The sequence below is a fragment of the Macrobrachium nipponense genome, chromosome 2 (assembly GCF_015104395.2).
Source record: "Macrobrachium nipponense isolate FS-2020 chromosome 2, ASM1510439v2, whole genome shotgun sequence".
NCBI classification, from domain to species: domain Eukaryota; kingdom Metazoa; phylum Arthropoda; class Malacostraca; order Decapoda; family Palaemonidae; genus Macrobrachium; species Macrobrachium nipponense.
The window spans coordinates 139207441-139227122 of NC_087201.1; the positions used below are offsets into that span (position 1 = coordinate 139207441).

The 19682-nt window shown below is 34.4% G+C and overlaps 1 protein-coding gene across 3 annotated transcripts in view; it reads left to right on the forward strand.

Moving 5' to 3' along the window:
- LOC135221032 (PH and SEC7 domain-containing protein-like) overlaps positions 1-11978 on the forward strand; it is a 183265-nt gene extending 171287 nt beyond the window's left edge. For all 3 annotated transcript variants that reach the window (XM_064258760.1, XM_064258761.1, XM_064258765.1), the window contains one exon: positions 10872-11978. In XM_064258760.1, coding sequence (XP_064114830.1) covers positions 10872-11502 — 631 coding nt within the window. In that variant the 3' untranslated portion in view covers positions 11503-11978. The remainder of the gene's footprint in view (positions 1-10871) is intronic.
- The last annotated feature ends 7704 nt before the right edge of the window (positions 11979-19682 follow it).

The following is a 19682-nucleotide window of genomic DNA, read 5'->3' on the forward strand; positions in this document are numbered from 1 at the left end:
TCTCTCTCGTCTCTCCTCTCTCTCTCTCTCTCTCTCTCTGATCAAATTACGTACTGGATAATGTCTCTCTTTGGATACTTCGATTTTGCCAAATATTGAGGGCTACAAGAACAGTTGATTACTATTTACGTATCATATAGACTAATTAAAGTAAACGTATCTTTAAATAGGCTTATATTATTAGTATCAACAAAACATTTACTGGCATGAGTCAGAGGCCGTTTAACGAAACGAACACTTCTCTGTCCTTAACTCGGAGCGTCGGAAGACGTCCTCTCTCTCTCTCTCTCTCTCTCTCTCTCTCTCTCTCTCTCTCTCTCTCTCTCTCTCTTTCTCTCTCTCTCTCTCTGATCAAATTACTGGATAATGTCTCTCTTTGGATACTTGGAATTTGCGTTGTAATCTAACCAGAAACTTCGTTTTGTTATTATTACTGGAAACAAGCAATGATTTTTTCATTATTTGCGCTTTTGGACTGTTATATGTAAACTAGTATGTATTCATTCGCTCGGAAACTAGTTCCGCATATGAGGCGTCACTAAAAAACATAGAAAAATACAACATAAAAAGTGTCGAAAATCATCATAATCTCAAAATTTTTGTTGTAATCTAACCAGAAACTTATTTTTATTAATATACTGTGCTAAACTATAAAGGATTTTTATCATAGTATGCGTTTTTTAAAAGCGTCGTTAACTCGGAGCGTCGGAAGCGTCAGCGTCGTAACCTCGGAACGTCGTAAGCCGGAACAGTCGTAACCCGGGGACCGCCTGTATATTATATATATATATATATATATATATATTTTTATATATATATTATATATATATATATATACATATATATATATAGATATATATATATATATATATATATATATATATATATATATATATTCTTAAAAAATCACAGTAGATGCACGTGACTTCATAAATAAGCGAATACCACGGGAAAATGATAGTCAGAAATCCAAGCGCTTTCGTCTTTATTCAGACATCGTCAAGGAGCTACTAAAGTACAATTGGAGAGCAAGGCCTCAGGTACAAACAAGATCAGGAATACCAGATGGTTAATTATCAAAAGGGTAAAAATTAAAAGGGATAATCCAGGATTATCGGATATCACACGGTCACAAACTTAAACAAGACCCTGACCCTAACCGAAATTACAAAGTATCTTTACAGTCCAAAACATGTAAAAACTAAATATATTAATTTTGTTGCTTATATTTATCTACAACTTTTTTAATTATGAAAGCATCAAGTTTAAATAAACCAAGACTTAAATTTAAAACATTTCTATTATTTGACTTGATAAAACAAGATTCAATGATATTCCTTTTAACTGTGTCATTACATGGGACTAAGTCTCTTGCTTGACTCCAGTTAATAGGATGGTCTAAATCTCTCATATGTACAAATAATGCATTCAATATTTGCCCAGTTCTCACAGAATATTGATGTTGCTTGAGACGCTGTGAAAGAGATTTGCCGGTCTGTCCGTAATAGACTTTATCACACTTTTTGCAAGGAATTTCATATATGCAGCCTGGAAGATCTACACACATATATATATATATGTGTGTGTGTGTGTGTGTATACATATATATACATACACATATATAATAATTAAGCAAATACCACAGGAAAATGATACTCAGAAATCCAAACACTTTCGTCTTTACTAAGACATTGTCAAGGAACGAATAAAATACAATTGGAGAGAAATGTCTCAGGTACACAACAAGATCAAGAATACCAGATGGTTAATTGTTAAAAGGGTAAAAATTAAAGAGATAATCCAGGATTATCGGATATCACATGGTCACAAACCTAAACATAGATTTAACCCTAACCGAAATTACAAAGTATCCGCACAGTCCAAAACATGTAAAAACTGAATATATTAATTTTGTTGCTTATATTTATCTACAACTTTTTTCATTATGAAGGCATCAAGTTTAAATGAACCAAGACTTAAATTTAGAACATTTCCATTATTTGACTTGATGAAACAAGATTCAATGATATTCCTTTTAACTGTGTCATTACATGGGATTAAGGCTCTTGCTTGACTCCAGTTAATAGGATGATCTAAATTTCTCATATGTACGAATAATGCATTCGATATTTACCCAGTTCTCACAGAATAAAGATAAAAAGATTAGCAAAGCTGTTGGACCTGCTGTAATCCGACGACTTTTATTCAAATTATCGGTTGTTATTTCATCCAATGGAATGTATGTATATGGAATTCAAACCAGAACCCATTTAGGTGAATTAATATGGTTAATATATCTGAATATATACCAATACGTATGCATATGTATCCAACACACTGGACAGTATGACAAGCACATTAAAATTTTATATTTTATCTGACAATCAAAATGATTTTTCAGTTTTGCCTGATTAAAAACTTTTGATTACCAACCTCAGATAAGTCCATGACCACAAAAATTACTATTTTGAGAAAAATCATTAACTGTAATGCACACCTTAATTGTAGACAAAACAGGTTACGTATGAATTATCAGTTTACCTTTCCTAATAGTCTGACCTATGCATTAATACTGATAAATCACAAAGTTAATACTACAGAATTTAATTCAAGAACATACATAGGATGAATATATGCTGTTATTTTTCCTCTAAGACAATGCCTTTAACTTGGTTAATTTTGAAATGCCCATTTATAACCCTATAATTGGGCATGTTGTTGGGGCTTTTGGAAAGTTACATAATACAGCCTGCAGATGACTATTACACTTAGCAGCATTGTTATTCACCCTCTGATGTAAAATGAGCAAACTGACATTCTCAATAAAGGTCCAGAGAAAATTTGTAATTGCAAAATGCACTGGTTTGAATAAGATATGATCACTTACCTAATAGGTGAGGCTGGTCTCTCCTAAGCCAACCAATAATATTTTGGTTAATTCTTTAAGAATTTAAGACTGGATGCACATTGCAATTATTATGAGGATAAAATAAGATTTTTTTTCTTAAGCCTTATGAGGACTACTGATGATCAGGACAGTACTCATTGTCAAGCTTAAGGATTTTACATGTATTTTTAACAATACACCAGGGTTAGCACAAAAGATAAGGGTCTATTTATAATATAAACTATTCACAACTAGATCATACACAAAACTTTGGGTAGGATCTAGTCTTCACAGATTCACATTTACAGTTGCATATTTTGTAAAGTGTAGAGGACAATAAGATGGAGAGCATACTATTCTTTTGTAGCCCAGGCCTACAGAAAACCAAAATAGAAAAAAATGGTAGGCCTAAACCATGTGCAGACCACTGGACCTGCTTCTTCAAGAACGAAAAGGCCATGAGTTATGAAAAATAAAAGAAAGGAGGAAATTCCAAATCTTAGCATCATACAGAGAAAAAATCAATGAACAGGACTGTCAAATAGCTACTTTTTTTCCACTGAGTGAGTGTGAGGAGAGGTGGTTTGATAGGTGTTACTAGGTTGCATGATATGAGAAGAATATGGAACCCTCCTCTTGTGCTTAACAGAGCAGTAACCAAAATTATACTTACAAGAAAAAGAGGTCACCTTTTGGCATATACAAAGGATCAAAAGATGAAGCAAGAGTGGAGTCACAGCTCAAACTAATGGTCATAGATTCAATCCTATAGAGAAAGGAGATATATGAAGTGGCAGTCTAAACGTGAAAGCATACACCAAAATGGGACAAGTAAATTTAAATCCCTGTACCCAATTATGAGACAGATTTAGTCATATGAAGTGTGTATGTGTTATCTTCAAAATAAGTCTGAAGACACCAGGATACCCAAAACATAGACATAAGTTAGACTATTATCTATATTTTCACAAGAAATAAAGAATTGAATAGAAAAGACAACAACAAATTATGAAAAAACTGTATCCTTGAGATATTCAACATGATTATAAGTGATCCCCATACATACACACAACCTAGGTTTCAGCAGTTTATAAAATATTTGAGACTGTCAACTTATCAGTGAATTATGTACCTGGTAGTCAATCAACAATGGTGGCTCAAAAATTGAAACCAAGTTAGGAAATAGCATGGGTCTTGCAACCTCATTCTGAAAGACTTTCTGAGAACCAGAGGGCTATCACCTGACAAGAGTTATGGTAAAACGGCAATACTTGGAACCCTTCTAAAAATGCTTATAGCTGCCTATTTTGATAGTACAAACACCAAAAAAAATCTAAAAACTATTTGCGGACTCGCCTACTATTCGCACATTTTTCCATGACCATATACGTATACCCATTATTTGCAGAAAATTCACCTATCCGCGGTATTTTTCACTGAAAAATATTCACAAATTACTGTATTTTCATATAATTTTGGGACTATATGCACTTTTTGCAATAAAAATGTTAAAATATTCAGATATAAGCATTTTTAGACGACTTATTTGTGTTTTAACTATCAAAATACTAAGGAGTTCTAAGCATTTTTGGGGGGGTTTTAAGTATTCGCAGATTTAGGCTATTCGCGGGGGTCTGGTACCCATCCCCCCGAATACAGAGGTGTTTACTCTATCTGAGTACTGTGGACCCCTGTATTCGAGGGGGATGCGTACCAGACCCCCCCCCCTCCCTTCTGAATAGCTAGAATCCACAAATACTTAGAACCCCTATAAAAATACTTAAAACTGTATTTTGTTAGTTCAAACTTAAAATAAACCCATTAAAAATTCTTATACGTACCTGGTTTTATTTTAAGTTTCTTAAAAAAAAGTGCATTTGTTCATGAAATTGATAGGAAAATAGAATAACCTGTGGATATTTCTCATAGAAAAATACCGCGAATGCGCAAATTCCCCACGAACAATGTGCAGATATGTACCATATAAAAATCCGCGAATACGTGAGTCCACTAATGCCGAGAATGCGGAAACGGGGTCCACTGTATTTTAATAGTTTTATTACAAAAATGCAATAGTTACAAAAAGTATAAGAAAATACAGTACTAATTAGTGAATATTTATCTATGAAAAATACTGAGAACAGGCAAATTTCCCATGAATAATGTGTGTATATGTTCCATAGAAAAATCTGCGAATAGGCGAGTCTGAATCCGGAACTGGAAATAAGCGGAGGTCAACTGTACATACAGTAAACCACCTTTAACTGCGTTCTCAAGATTCATGGACTCAACTATTAGCGAATTTTTTCTGTGGAACTTATCTATAAATTATTCACACAAAAATGCAGCAATTCATGGACTTTTTCGTCGAGAAATAATCACTAATTATAGTGTATTTTTGTGTGATTTTCATGACTAAATACATTTTTTTATGATGAAAACATGATTTACTACTTTTCAAATATTAATGTTAATTTAATATGAGTAAATAATAATATAGTAATAAAAATAATAATCTCTCTCTCTCTCTATATATATATATATATATATATATATATATATATATATATATATATATATATAGTATATATATATATAGATATATATATATAAAGTAATCTCTCAATTATCCACATTAATAGAACCAAGGGCCTGTTGGGTAACGGCAAAATCTGGATAAGGGCAACTCTATACCCTTCCTACCCCTGCCTTGTCCATACCACATATAACTGTAATTGCTAAATATGCTTATAAATAAAGACCATCAGACTTTATGAAAAAAGCAATTATCTACCTTATTTTCCCATATTTTTAACAAAATAAACCCTATAAATGCACTTAACAATGAAAAAAGTAAATGCCTTCTCTTTCTCTAGTATACAACACGCAATATGGTAGGGTACACAATGTTTTTCATGTTTTTAATTTACCCCAAACACTGCAAAATCATCCAACTACACAAAAACAGTATGTAATTTTATCATTTTTCCCCACAATAAATCATACAGTAACCAAAACAAAAAACAAAATATAAAAATATTTTTTACTCTTTCACCCACCTGTGTGTACTGCCCTTTAGTGCTAACAATGGCACGGTATTTTAAAAAATTGAGGAGGTTTATAACTACTCCACCCCCTTTACTGGCCTTGACTGTGTCATCAAGACCGGTGTCTTCTGCCTCGTCTCCTTTGACCCACAGGACATAAAGTGATGAAGTGGTTGGAAGATGCATAGAGAATCCTAGAGGATAAGGGCCATCGAATTGGAGAGCGATACTTCAGAGTCTTGGCTGAAGGAGCACCGCATGTCAACAAAGCCAGCAGAAGGCGTACTTACCTGCAGTTCCAAGATGAAGGACTGAGTTACCGAAGAAGTGTATGGTGATGGACTTGGGTGCATGGGGGTTTGGGAGGTGAAGAAGTTGTTGCGTGTACTTTGACAATACAAAAGACGATTCTGCTTGGCAATGACAACCCTTTGGTACTCTTGTTTTCGAGCAGCTGTATGGGATCCATGTTAAGGTTTTTCCAGTATCTCAATACTGTAACTGTATCAAAGGCAAAATTCACATATATGCTTTTCAGCTGCTTCCTTATCACCACCAGCAACAGCAGCAGCTTTCTCGCTGTTGAAGAGAAGTTGGTATGCAGGGTCGCTGACTCAAACCCCTGGAAGTCCATCGTGGCCTCTTCTCCATTTAGCACATGGTTCCAAGTGTGGTTGAGTGTCTCTATGGTGACTTCCTTCCAAGCTTCGGCGAAGTTGTAGATGGCAGACTTCAGCAAATACCTAGAAAACTTCTCCAGCATCCATTCGCCCATATATCCAAAGCCTTGCTCCTTCTCCTCATCCTCCAATACTACCACCACCTCCTCCAGGAACTTCCTCCAGTATAGCCGTTTCATCACAACAATAACACCTTGGTCAATTGGCTTAATGAGTGCAGTTGTATTAAGAGGCAAATACATTACCCTAATACGACCTTTCTTTGACACCAACCAACTGGGCTGTGTTAGGATGCACAGGCGCACTGTCCTGAGTCTACCAATGCCAAGGTCTTGTCTGATGACAAGTAACCTCCCTACAAAAATGATGGTGGAACCACTCAAGAAATGATCTTGGTGGTGAACAAAGCCTTATGATACCTAATCACTGGGAGCTTAGCCATCAACCTACACAGGATAAATGGTTGCTTCACATTTCTAACTACTACTGGTTTGCAATGATGCCCACTAGTAGCATTTGCCCATAACAAGGAAGAAACGCATTGCTTGGAAAGCTTTTGAATTGGTAAATTCTTTTTGTTCTCAATGGCCAAGGTGCTAGTGCATGAGGAATGACAGAATAGACCATTTCATTAGCTTTGCCATGACTGTTCTCATTAAGAATCCCATGTCAAAATTTGAGCCAAACACTCAACCTATGGACACAAAGTCCACAACCATACATAAGCCTTCGAACTTGATACCTATAGCATTCAACTACGCACTGTGTATATTCACACCAGCAGCCCTTTGCTGACAAAACTATGTACACTAAGGTCAACTCCTCAATTTCCTCATAATGGCCTTTTACCATGACCGTGCAGGTTTGACTTCTAGCCATCTTCTTACCGAAGTCCATTGCAAAGTTTCTCAGCTTGTGGGAAGTCTTCATATCGTGCATGGTTGACCAAGCAGTACCATGTGTACTCCTACATGATATATGACCTGGAGCAATCTTGCTCCAGCCTTCCAACAATTTTGAGTTTCTGTTGAAGGGTCAATACCTTCCTGACCTTTTAAGGACAAGTTGGTGCCATACATACAATGCATAAAAAACACTAACAAGATCTGCACTGCTGCAGGCACTGTAATAAAAGCCACTTGCTAGGAAATAGCATCACAAAGCAATCCACTTGTGAACAGTTCAGACCAGTGACTGATTAGGCACAAGGAAGGAAAATGGTTTTAGTTACCAAGTGCACTGATGCTTTCCATATGTAGCCAATAAGTGTAAGATATGTTTTTAATGCTATGTCTATCAGACATTAAAAAAACTAAATATTACGATGATGTATGTTTCTGCCAATAGCAAGAAAGCTTGCAAATCACAAGGGTGCTTGTCCATATGCTATTCAACTGATGATGTATCCATATCAGACAATAAAAAATCATAGATAAATAGACATTTCAAGACTTAAGTGACATCATCATGACTTAAGTGACATCACCCTTTTAAACCAATAACAAGCAGAAAAGCTAACTCTCTCTGCTACTGTACCTCTTTTGCACTGTGGTTCATGTGTGTTTACTAGCACAGTACGTATCATGTGTTGCTTTTTTTCCCCCTTCATTTACTATACAGTACCCTTTCATTACAAGCTTATGTAGTTGACTCTTAGTTGTATCATTATCACACATATCATAAGACAATATATTATTAATTTTAATAATTCATCTCTAATGTACGTAAAAATACTTAAAATGTGAAGTTGTAAATGTAGGCAACATGCGCAATTCATAACATCTCATGCAGTTAACCAAAGTGACGGAGTGTGTGCATGCATATTTATCATACACACAACTGAATTAACTTTCGAGTTGTAAATATAAAAATTGAGAAAAATAGCAAAAATATCTATAGGATGGCATAAAATAAAAGTAAAAAAAAGTGAAGGAGAGTGTGTTATAGACTTCAATGTAAGCTATGCCTCGGTTGTCTCTCTCTCTCTCTCTCTCTCTCTCTCTCTCTCTCTCTCTCTCTCTCTCTCTCTCTCTCTCTCTCTCTCTCTCTCTCTCTCTCTCTACATACTGTCTCTTCTTCCTTTTTTGGGTTTTGCCCTTTAATCAAATGTGGAAAAAGCATAAACAAAGACAATACAAAAAAACCTCTAGCAAGACATAATACAAAAAACCTCTACCAAAGTCAGATGACTTTCCACCCATCAAATATTGAATTCCCACACCCACCCATCCAAGGAAGCTGCATCCCTACTCCACTCACCTTCCAAATCAACCTTCTCTGAGTGAGTTCCTCTACACAGCTGTACTGCCCCTCCTCTCCCCTTGGCACCCATGCAACTGACCAACCACCCTAACTCTTCCCACTCTTCATTTATGACTCATTTTCTTATACAACTTTATATCCTTTCTCCAATGCATTGTGCTTCAGTCAATCCATACAGATCTTGCTGTCAAAGGAAATGCCAATGGCTTGCAACTCAAGGCCACTGTGCCCCATGGCAGCAGGGTGGAATTATGAACACCAAAGTGAGTGGTATGTCAGCCTAATGGTGGATTAGCCTCTTCTCCAATGGCCAAAGGCAACTCGGCTCCTTCCACTCAAGTGGGATGCTGGGAAATAAAATAATAGCATTCCCACCACTTTGCATGGTGTGAAAATGACCACATGCCACAGGCCATTGGGTCTGTAATAGCACAGCCTGTGTTACTGCTGCGAAAAAATTTAACATAGAGGTCAGTTAATCTGCTTTTTAAAGCTGAATCTTAGTCAGAATGAGACTATGACTTTGGTAGGGAAAAAATTCGGGTTTAATTAATGATAACAATAAAAACAGGCACAATGCTTAGTGGGAAAGGGAAATAACACCCTAAAGAGATGCACATGCTACACCTTAAAATAGGAAGGAATTATTACAGTTTATCTGAAGTCATAAAGAACTAGAAAGGATTTGCAATGATATGGAGAAGCTCATAGAATCAAGCATGTTTTTTTTTCTATAAATGCAAAGCATTACTTGCAGTCTTATTAAATTGAAAAGTAGGGGAAATTTTCTACACTTCTTTACCAAAAAGAATAATTCTACAGCAACGGTTTAACCCAACAGCTTATATTAACTCAAAATAATTTAAGGAGATATGGGAACCAAGTTAGGGTCTTAAAGTAATTCTTGAATGATCAATGAACAATTAGAATCTATATTTTATGCATGGCTGAAAAAGACTAAACATGAGTAGTAGTGAGACATATAGCATAACGGCGCTAATGATCTTAACCTTTGTATATCTGAGAATGAAAATGCATGTATGAGTATACTACTTTCTACTTACATTTCATTGTCCCATTTATAAACAAGACGAAGTGTCAGAATTAAAACTGTATACCAAGGCAAGCATCAATGTTTCTGACATAAACATATTAAATGTAGTGAAAAAGTGAGTGCATAACTTTAAAAAAATCTTAATAGATATTTGGATATTTTTATCATGTCCTATACATTAAAACTTTAGAACTGACTTCAAAAATTAGAGAGCTGTATTCAAATTTCCTGGCTGTCAATTGTCAATATTTCAGTTTTAATATGTAAATTCCTACAGAAGGTATTTCCATTTTGTCCATAAATGGAGTTACTGACTCACTCTTGAACTCACAGAATGTAAAGACCTGAAATTTCCTACACAGTAGTTCCAAGGAAAATTATCTAAAAGACAGAAAATCATATTTTAGAAATGCATTTTTTCATGGGTTTTACAACAGTACGTAATTACTATGGAACACAAATTATATATTTCCTCACTTATGTTGCAGTTCTTGAAATATCACTTATCCTGGGAAAGGCAAACACAACAAAGGATACATTCCCTTTATCTTAGAATATTTTCCTCTATTCAAGTATATACTGTACTGACAGAAAATATGTACATGCAAGCATGGGAGTTTGCACCAGAAATACTAATCTCCAGGTTGATGGTCATATGTCTTTGGTTTGGAAATCTTTGTTAAACCAGATAGCTTGTACCCAAAATAAATTAATTACTAACATAACCTTGTAATATTAGTCATCAATAAAATGTTTGTTATTGTTAAAGTATACATACTATACACTACAGCAACGTTTCTTCATTTGTAGCAGCCCTTTTAAATTTGAAAATACAGATCAAGGTATAAAAAGTAGATTAATTTTTTTTAAATGTTTTTTCTCGATCAAATCATTCCTTTCAAGTGATGAAATCTGTGATTAATTCCCGGTTCTATTTGCAGCCCCCCGCCCCCCAACCCCGACGACGACTTGCTAGGTGAAAATGAGGATTTCGGCACCATTCGCTCCAAGATGGAATTGATTGACGTTGATAATCTGGAGAGTTTGACCAAGAGTACCCAAGAAGAGGATGATAAGAGTAACCAAGGAACGCTCAAGAGGAAAAACAAAGAGGACAAAGAAAAAAGAAAACTAGAGAAAGAAAACGAAAAATTTTTCAAGGAAATGGAGAAGAAAGAAAAGGAAATTGAGAAGAGAGAAAAGGCCAGGGAAAGAAAAGAACAGGAAGAAGAGAAGAAGGTTAAAGAGAGAGAAAAGAAGGAATTTGAAAAGCAAAAGAAAGAAAAAGAGAAGCAACTTAAAGAGCATAAGAAAATAGAGGACAAGAAAGAACCTCAAGATGAAGCCATTGAGGACGATCCTCGAATTGGCACCCTAGACAGAATCTCGGCCCTTTTCCGTTTCAGTAAACTGAACAGCAAAGACAAGGGGGAAGAAACAGAGAAGGACGACGATGCCAAAGGAAATCAGACCTTATATGAAAACGTGGACCCAGAGGCACCCCCCCTCCCCCCAAAGCCTGCACCAAATTCTCCCATCATGAGAAATATTGGAACCCGCTTAGATATATGATGTAGTACATAGTTGTGCTCCTAGATCCTTTACAGATACTATTTGCTTTTTGAACTGTTGTTTGGTGAATAGGGTAAAATGTTAACATCTTTTGTGGTAATAAAGCTTTGGTAGTAGCTAAGTTCCTTGACAGCTGCTCTTCTTGGTATTGCCTCATCGTAGGATATATTACATGCTGCAGAAAGGCTTCAGGAAATGGACTAATGCAACAGACTTCTTAGGTTGTGCCTTTTGAATGTAAAATATTATTATCCTTAGCATCCTTAATGTAAATTTACATACATGTCTAGTCACTTTAGTATTCCCAAAGAAGCTTAAAAAATTGCGAGTATGGCTAATGATGCCTTTTAACCATAATTAACATGATTTTTACCAAAGAAACTTAAAAATTGTACTTTTCCCGTTTTTTTGTGTTGTGAAAACCAAAATGGTGGGAATGCTGGAGATAACAGAATAAAAGATGCAAAAATACAACAGTCAGGTGTCTTTTTCCATCCATCCTGTCAATGCAAGGTTAGCTGTTATGTACCGTACAATAATTTTAGTCTGTTACAAAACACTGAAAAACTAAAGTTATTTTGGATGCAAAATCTGCAAGTCTTGACTCATCCTTTTTCTGATTTAACAGCCAAAAGTCACAATTAATCTTAGGAATCTTTAAGAAATCCAATAGCTCAGGTATACATGTGTAATCTGTTCTTGCCATTATGCATCAGTAGCCACTACAGAAAGTTATTTGTCACAAAATGTTATTCATGTCTAATACTTTGAAGCGGCTTTTTTCAGTAACTATATTCATGAAAATTATTGACGGCTGGTAACACTGTGTGCTATTGAAATCTTATTGTATTTTTTTTAATGATTGGTCCAAGTTTAATGGATTTAAGTATGCTAAGGGATTTTTGTGATGTAGTCAACATCAAGTACCCATGTACACTCAGCACACTTGTGTAAGAATCCTTGTATGAACCAGCCTCTGTTAAATGACCGTTAAACGAATGGGACAAAGTCTATTACAGTTGCATAATTACATCAGATATCCCAGGGCTAAGAATTTTGGTCATTACAAGAAACCGAATGATACATTATGAAAAGTATTGTTATTGAAATAAAAGAATTGCAAAAATAAACTGGAAATTGAAATATGAATTACTAGAGATAAAAGAAAATACATTGTTCACTCTATAAACTCCTGGAACAAGTGGAATAGGAAATTTTGGACAAGGGCCAAGTACTGGGACCTATAAGGTCATTCAGTGCTGAAAGGGAAGTTGAAAGTAAAAAGGTTTTGAAGGTGTTACAGTAGGAAAACCTTGCAGTTGCCCTTTTAAAAAATGTCACGAGAGGATGAAAAGCAAGATGGAAGAAAGAGTACGTCAGCAGAGATACAGTGAAAAGAATTGAAAGGGGTTGCAGTTAGGGGCCGAAGGGACACTGCAGAGAACCTTACGTAATACATACAGAACACAACATAAGGTGCTTCCCATTTAAAACGTAACTCTCTGCTGACCAAAAATTTTGTTTTGTGCTCTCTCTCTCTCTCTTCTCCTATTCCCCCTTTTCCTAGGTCCTTCTTTCTTTATTTCTAAATGTGATAAATTTCCAACCTTACTGCACCAAAGGATCCATAATAACAAGGATTCAAATAATAATATTCAATTTCATCTGAAATATTACTGCACCAAAGGATCCATAATAACAAGGATTCAAATAACATTATTCAGTTTCATCTGAAATATTAATGTAAAGTTGTTTCTTAACTGATTAAAATTCATACCTACTATTAGAGGAATTAGAGGTATTTATCACTATGACAGAATGACGCAGACACACACCATATATATATATATATATTATATATATATATATATATATATATATATATATATATATATATATATATATATATATATATATATATATATATATATAACAAACTTCAATAAGAAAAAATGGACACATGCACAAAAAATCACTTCAATAAGAAAAATGGATGAATGCACAAAAACTTCACTTCAAATGAAACAAACACAAAACAAAAATTTGCAATGTGTAAACATTGAAATCGTTCTCCAAACCACTGTAACTATTAGTTGCAACTAATAAATTTTATATTAACACATTACCTTGGTACCAATTGATTCTGCTAAAGCTAGCTCCAAAATTTCACCACACAGTTCACAATATTGCAAAAAAGAAAAGGCGCCGTTACACACTTGTACAATGTTTGTTCAGATTCCAACAAGCACTAAATAATACTTAATAACTAAGAAATACGGAATCTAAAATTCATGAGTGACCATTCAGTAAGTATTAAATCTTTACGTTACGTTAATGTAAAATCATGTATGGGGTGGGAGAGAGAGAGGAAGATGCCCTCTGTACACCAGGGATTCAAAGTCTGTAATGAGCAGTCTCTCTCTCTCTCTTGTATGGGCAAACTTCAAGAAACTGACAGGCTCAAATTGTTTTGGACAAGAAGTTCAGCTAATATCATAAAAATTCTCTTTCAAAACAATATCTAAAGAGAAATTGAAATTACAATCATAAATAACATTTATTATTACTTGATTTAAGATGACAAAAGTATTTTAATATGCGAGGGATAATGATTTACAAAGAAAGCAACACTAAATGACGTCATTCCCCAATGATTACATATGCTTAAACCGAAGGTTCTAGAACGATCTTATGAAAAGATGATGCAATACCATAGGAACAAGGTGAAATCTTCACGTGGCTTCTCGACAAAGAAGTATGCATCTGAAACAGACTCGAGTGAGTAAGATTGACGTTATGAAAACAAAACGAAGACCTCGAGCTCCCCTTTATCTTGAGCGATGACAAGTTATGGAAACAATTTCTAGTTTGGAACGGACAAAGTTAATCTCTCTCTCTTTATACATTCTATGTTATATTATTTTAAATTATGTTATGCTAAATCTGAACATACATTTTTAGAATATCCTATAACTCTAAGCTAAATAAAGATTCTGAAAATGTTTCAAACACTTTTTTCCAACATTTCATAGTCAAAGAGTAAATATGCATTATGAAACTGGTAAAAATGTTCTGTTATAACAGAACTCCATCTAATAAAAGGAGCCCATAAAAACACCAAAATATAGAGAGAGAAATACTATACTTCAGAGACTGCTGTCTCCCTCTTCAGGTAGATGAATGAGAAAAGTTACAGAAAAGGTGGTATTTATACCAAGAGGTCCATCCACAGGTACGCCAATTAAGGTCACTTCCGCTGATAATCTTCCTTTAATCTTCTTAAGCGTCGGTTGAATGAAAATCTTGTTGACAATATCTGAGTCCAATGCTCCCTTTGAGATATTCATTACCTGCCTCTCTTTAATCAAGGCCGATTCCATCATTTGACTCTTGTACCACAGTTGCTATATAAATTATATGTGACAAATTCCAGTTTATACTATGGTTATGTTCATTTATATGGTTGAAAATAGCTGAGTTCTGTTGTCCATACCTAACTGACCGTTTGTGCTGTATTAATCTCTGGGGAAGTGATTTTCCTGTAAATCTGATGTAAGATTGGTCACAGTCCAGGCATGGGATTTCTTAAATGCCTGTGTCCTTGGGGGGTGTCTTTTGTTGGACGTTAATCAGGGATTTGGCTAAGGTATTTGGGTAAGTAAATGCAAAAGGGTCAGATTTTCTGAGGGTCTGGGTCACCTTATTCCTATCCAGGTGTGGAATTTTTATTTTATTGTTGGGTGTCTCTGGTCTTGTCTTGAGGGGGTCGGTAGCAAATTAAGTTTGTTTTGTGAATTGCTTTCTCAATTATATGGTCAGGATACCTTAAAGACAAAAGCTGTTCACGAATTAGTTCAAATTCTTTTCCAGGAAATCTGGAGAACAAATTCGTAAGGCTCTTAAGAATAGGTCTCTGGCTACGCCTATCTTGATAGGAATGTCATGATAGCTGAAGTAGTGACTGTATGAAAGTGAGAACGTTGGTTTTCTGTATATGGTAAATTTGTATTCTGTCGTGTCTCTGATTATTAAAACATCAAGAAAAGGAATTTTGTTGTCTGTTTCCCATTCAACTTTAAATTTGATGCTGGGCACTAATGCATTTAATTTTGAAAATAATTGATTAAAATTGTCCTATTTATTATACCAAAATGTTAGAATATCTTCTACATATCTCATCCACAGCATGTTTTTGGGTTTTATTGCATTTATTACTGTACTTTCAAAGTATTCCATGTATAGATTAGCTAAAACAGGACTTAAAGGACTACCCATACTACCCCGAATTTTTGCTTATAGAATGATTCCCCGAATGAAAATACATTATTAGATACATATAATTCAACCGACTTTATTATTTTGTCTAGCGCTAATGGGAAATTATCTGAATAAGGGGATAATTTTTCCCTCAAAAACTAAAGAACATCCTGTACTGGTACTTTTGTGAACATGTGATCTATGTCAAGGCTTAAAAGTTTTATGTTGTGGAGTGGTATATATGCTTCTCTGAATTTGTGACAAAAATCTTCCAAATATTTAATGTGACTGGGAGAAAAAGTGCATAAAAAAGGGGAAAGGAGGCCAGCTAACCATTTGGATATTTTGTAATTGAAAGCTCTGGCACATGAAACGATGGGTCTGAATGGAAGGTTGTCTTTGTGAGTTTTGGGAAGGCCATAAAAGTAGGGTAGTTTAGGATTAATTACTTTAAATTTCTCTAAAAGTTCAATGCTCTTTTTGTCTTGGCCAATTAATCTTACTTTCCGAAAAAATTCTGAAGGGCCGTTTTGGAGGGGATTTTTCGTCAGTTTGTTGTAAGCGTTTGTGTCGCTAGGGAGTTGGTTGATTTTGTCCTTAGCGACACAAACACTTACGACAAACTGACGAAAATCCCCTTCAAAACGTCCCCACATAATTTTTTCGGAAAGTAAGATTAATTGGCCAAGACAAAACGAGCATTGAACTTTTAGAGAAATTTAAAGTAATTAATCCTAAACTACCCTACTTTTATGGCCTTCCCAAAACTCACAAAGACAACCTTCCATTCAGACTCATCGTTTCATGTGCCGGAGCTTTCAATTAGAAAAAAATTCTTAATGGTTAAGCTGGCCTCCTTTCCCCTCTTTTTAGGCACTTTTTCTCCCAGTCACATTAAACATTCGGAAGATTTTTGTCACAAATTCAGAGAAGCACATATACCACTTCACAACATAAAACTTTTAAGCCTTGACATAGATTCCCTGTTCACAAAAGTACCAGTACAGGACGTTCTTCAGTTTTTTAGGGGAAAATTATCCTTTTATTCAGATGATTTCCCATTGGCGATAGACAAAATAATAAAGTTAGTTGAATTATGTGTATCAAATAACGTATCTTCATTCGGGGAATCATTCTATAGGCAAAAATTCGGGGTAGTATGGGTAGTCCTTCAAGTCCTGTTTTAGCTAATCTATACATGGAATACTTTGCAACTATAGTAATAAATGCAATAAAACCCAAAACATGCTGTGGATGAGATATGTAGATGATATTCTAACATTTTGGGATAATAAATGGGACAATTTTAATGAATTATTTTCAAAATTAAATGCATTAGTGCCCAGCATCATATTTAAAGTTGAATGGGAAACAAACAAAATTCCTTTTCTTGATGTTTTAATAATCAGACACACGACAGAATACAAATTTACCAAATATAGAAAACCAACGGTCTCACTTTCATACATTCACTACTTCACCTATCATGACATTCCTATCAAGATAGGCGTAGCCAGCAACCTATTCTTAAGAGCCTTACGAATTTGTTCTCCAGATTTCCTGGAAAAAGAATTTGAGCTAATTCGTAAGCAGCTTTCGCCTTTAAGGTATCCTGACCATATAATTGAGAAAGCATTTCACAAAACAAACGTAATTTTCTACCGACCCCCTCAAGACAAGACCAGAGACACGCCCAACAATAAAATAAAAATTCCACACCTGGACAGGATTAAGATGGTGACCCAGACCCTCAGAAAATCTAACCCTTTTGCATTTACTTACCCAAATCCCTGATTAATGTCCAACAAAAGACATCCCCAAAGGACACAGGCATTTATGAAATCCCATGCCTGAACTGTGACCAATCTTACATCAGATTTACAGGAAAATCACTTCCCCAGAGATTAAAACAGCCCAAACAGTCAGTTAGGTATGGACAACTGAACTCAGCTTTTTTCAACCATATAAATGAACATAACCAAAGTATAAACTGGAATTTGTCACGTATAATTCATAGCAACAACTGCCGGTAGAAGAGTCAAATGATGGAATCGGCTTTGATTAAAGAGAGGCAGGTAATATCTCAAAGGGAGCATGGGACTCAGATATCATCGACATGATTTTCATTCAACCAACGCTTAAGAAGATTAAAGGAAGATTATCAGCGGGAGTGACCTAAATTGGCGTTACCTGTGGATGGACCTCTTGGTATAAATACCACCTTTTCTGTAACTTTTCTCATTCATCTACCTGAAGAGGGAGACAGCAGTCTCTGAAGTATAGTATTTCTCTCTCTATATTTTGGTGTTTTTATGGGCTTCTTTTATTATATATATATATATATATATATATATATATATATACTATATATATATATATATATATATATATATATATATATATAATGACAGTGGGCAGACAGCTATACAACAGGGGTTCCAGCAAGACAACAGCTCACAAAATCTATTCATTAAAAGACGTTTCATGCCCCAAGACATTAGCACATCATCAGTCTGGAATAAAACTTATTCTTTTAAAAACCATTAAACTAAAGTAAAAAGTACAATCTAAAAATATGAATTATTGACAGAAGCTTACAATTATTAGAAGATAACCTATCAGTTCAGAGAAGAAGAGCAGAATGACTAGAAACGTGAGGACCCACCGAACTACACTTCAGGCCAACGAAAGGGGAGTGCCAGAGACGTAATTGTTTAAATTAGGTGATAGGTGTTTGATGTAAAGTGACTCAAGCGTTGTCAGAAAGGATGCTTGGGTTGTTGAGGTAAGGATAAAAAAATGTGATTTTTCCATAGGAATCTTACACTTTGAGGCATGTGTTCGAACACTCAAGAGTTCGGGATTCGATATCCTAGATCCCATCCTATAGCTGAGTCCCATGTGACTATAATAACGGACTTGCAACAATCATTGGCTCAATACAGAGATTGTTGCAAGTCCATTATTATAGTCACATGGGACTCAGCTATAGGACGGGATCTAGGATATCGAATCCCAAATTCTCGAGTATTCGAACACAAGCCTCAAAGTGTAAGATTCCTATGGAAAAATCACATTTTTCTATCCTTACCTCGACAAACCAAGCATCCTTTCTAACAACACTTGAGTCACTTTACATCAAACACCTATCACCTAATTTAAACAATTATGTCTCTGCCACTCATCATTCATTGGCCTGAAGTGTAGTTTGGTCGGTCCTCACGTTTCTAGTCATTCTGCTCTTTTTCTCTGAACTGATAGGTAGTATTCTAATACTTGTAAGCTTCTGTCAATAATTCATATTTTTAGATTGCACTTTTTACTTTAGTTTAATGTTTTTTAAAAGAATAAATTTTATTCCAGACTGATGATGTGCTAATGTCTTGGGGCACGAAACGTCTCTTAATAAATTGATCATGTGAGCTGTTTTCTTGCTGGAACCCCTGTTGGAATAATAATAATAATAATAATAATAATATATATATATATATATATATATATATATATATGTATATGTATATGTATATATATATATATATATATATATATATATATATATATATATATGTATGTATACATATATATATATATATATATATATATATATATATATATATATATATATATATATATATATATATATATATATATATATATATATAGTATGTATATATATATATATATATATATATATATATATATATATATATATATATATATATAATATATATATACATATATAGTATATATATATATATATATATATATATATATATATATATATATATATATATATATATATATATATATATATATATATATATATATATATATATATATATATATATATATATATATATATGATCTAATAAAAGGAGCCCATGAAAACGCCAAAATATAGAAATTAAGTTCTATATTTCAGA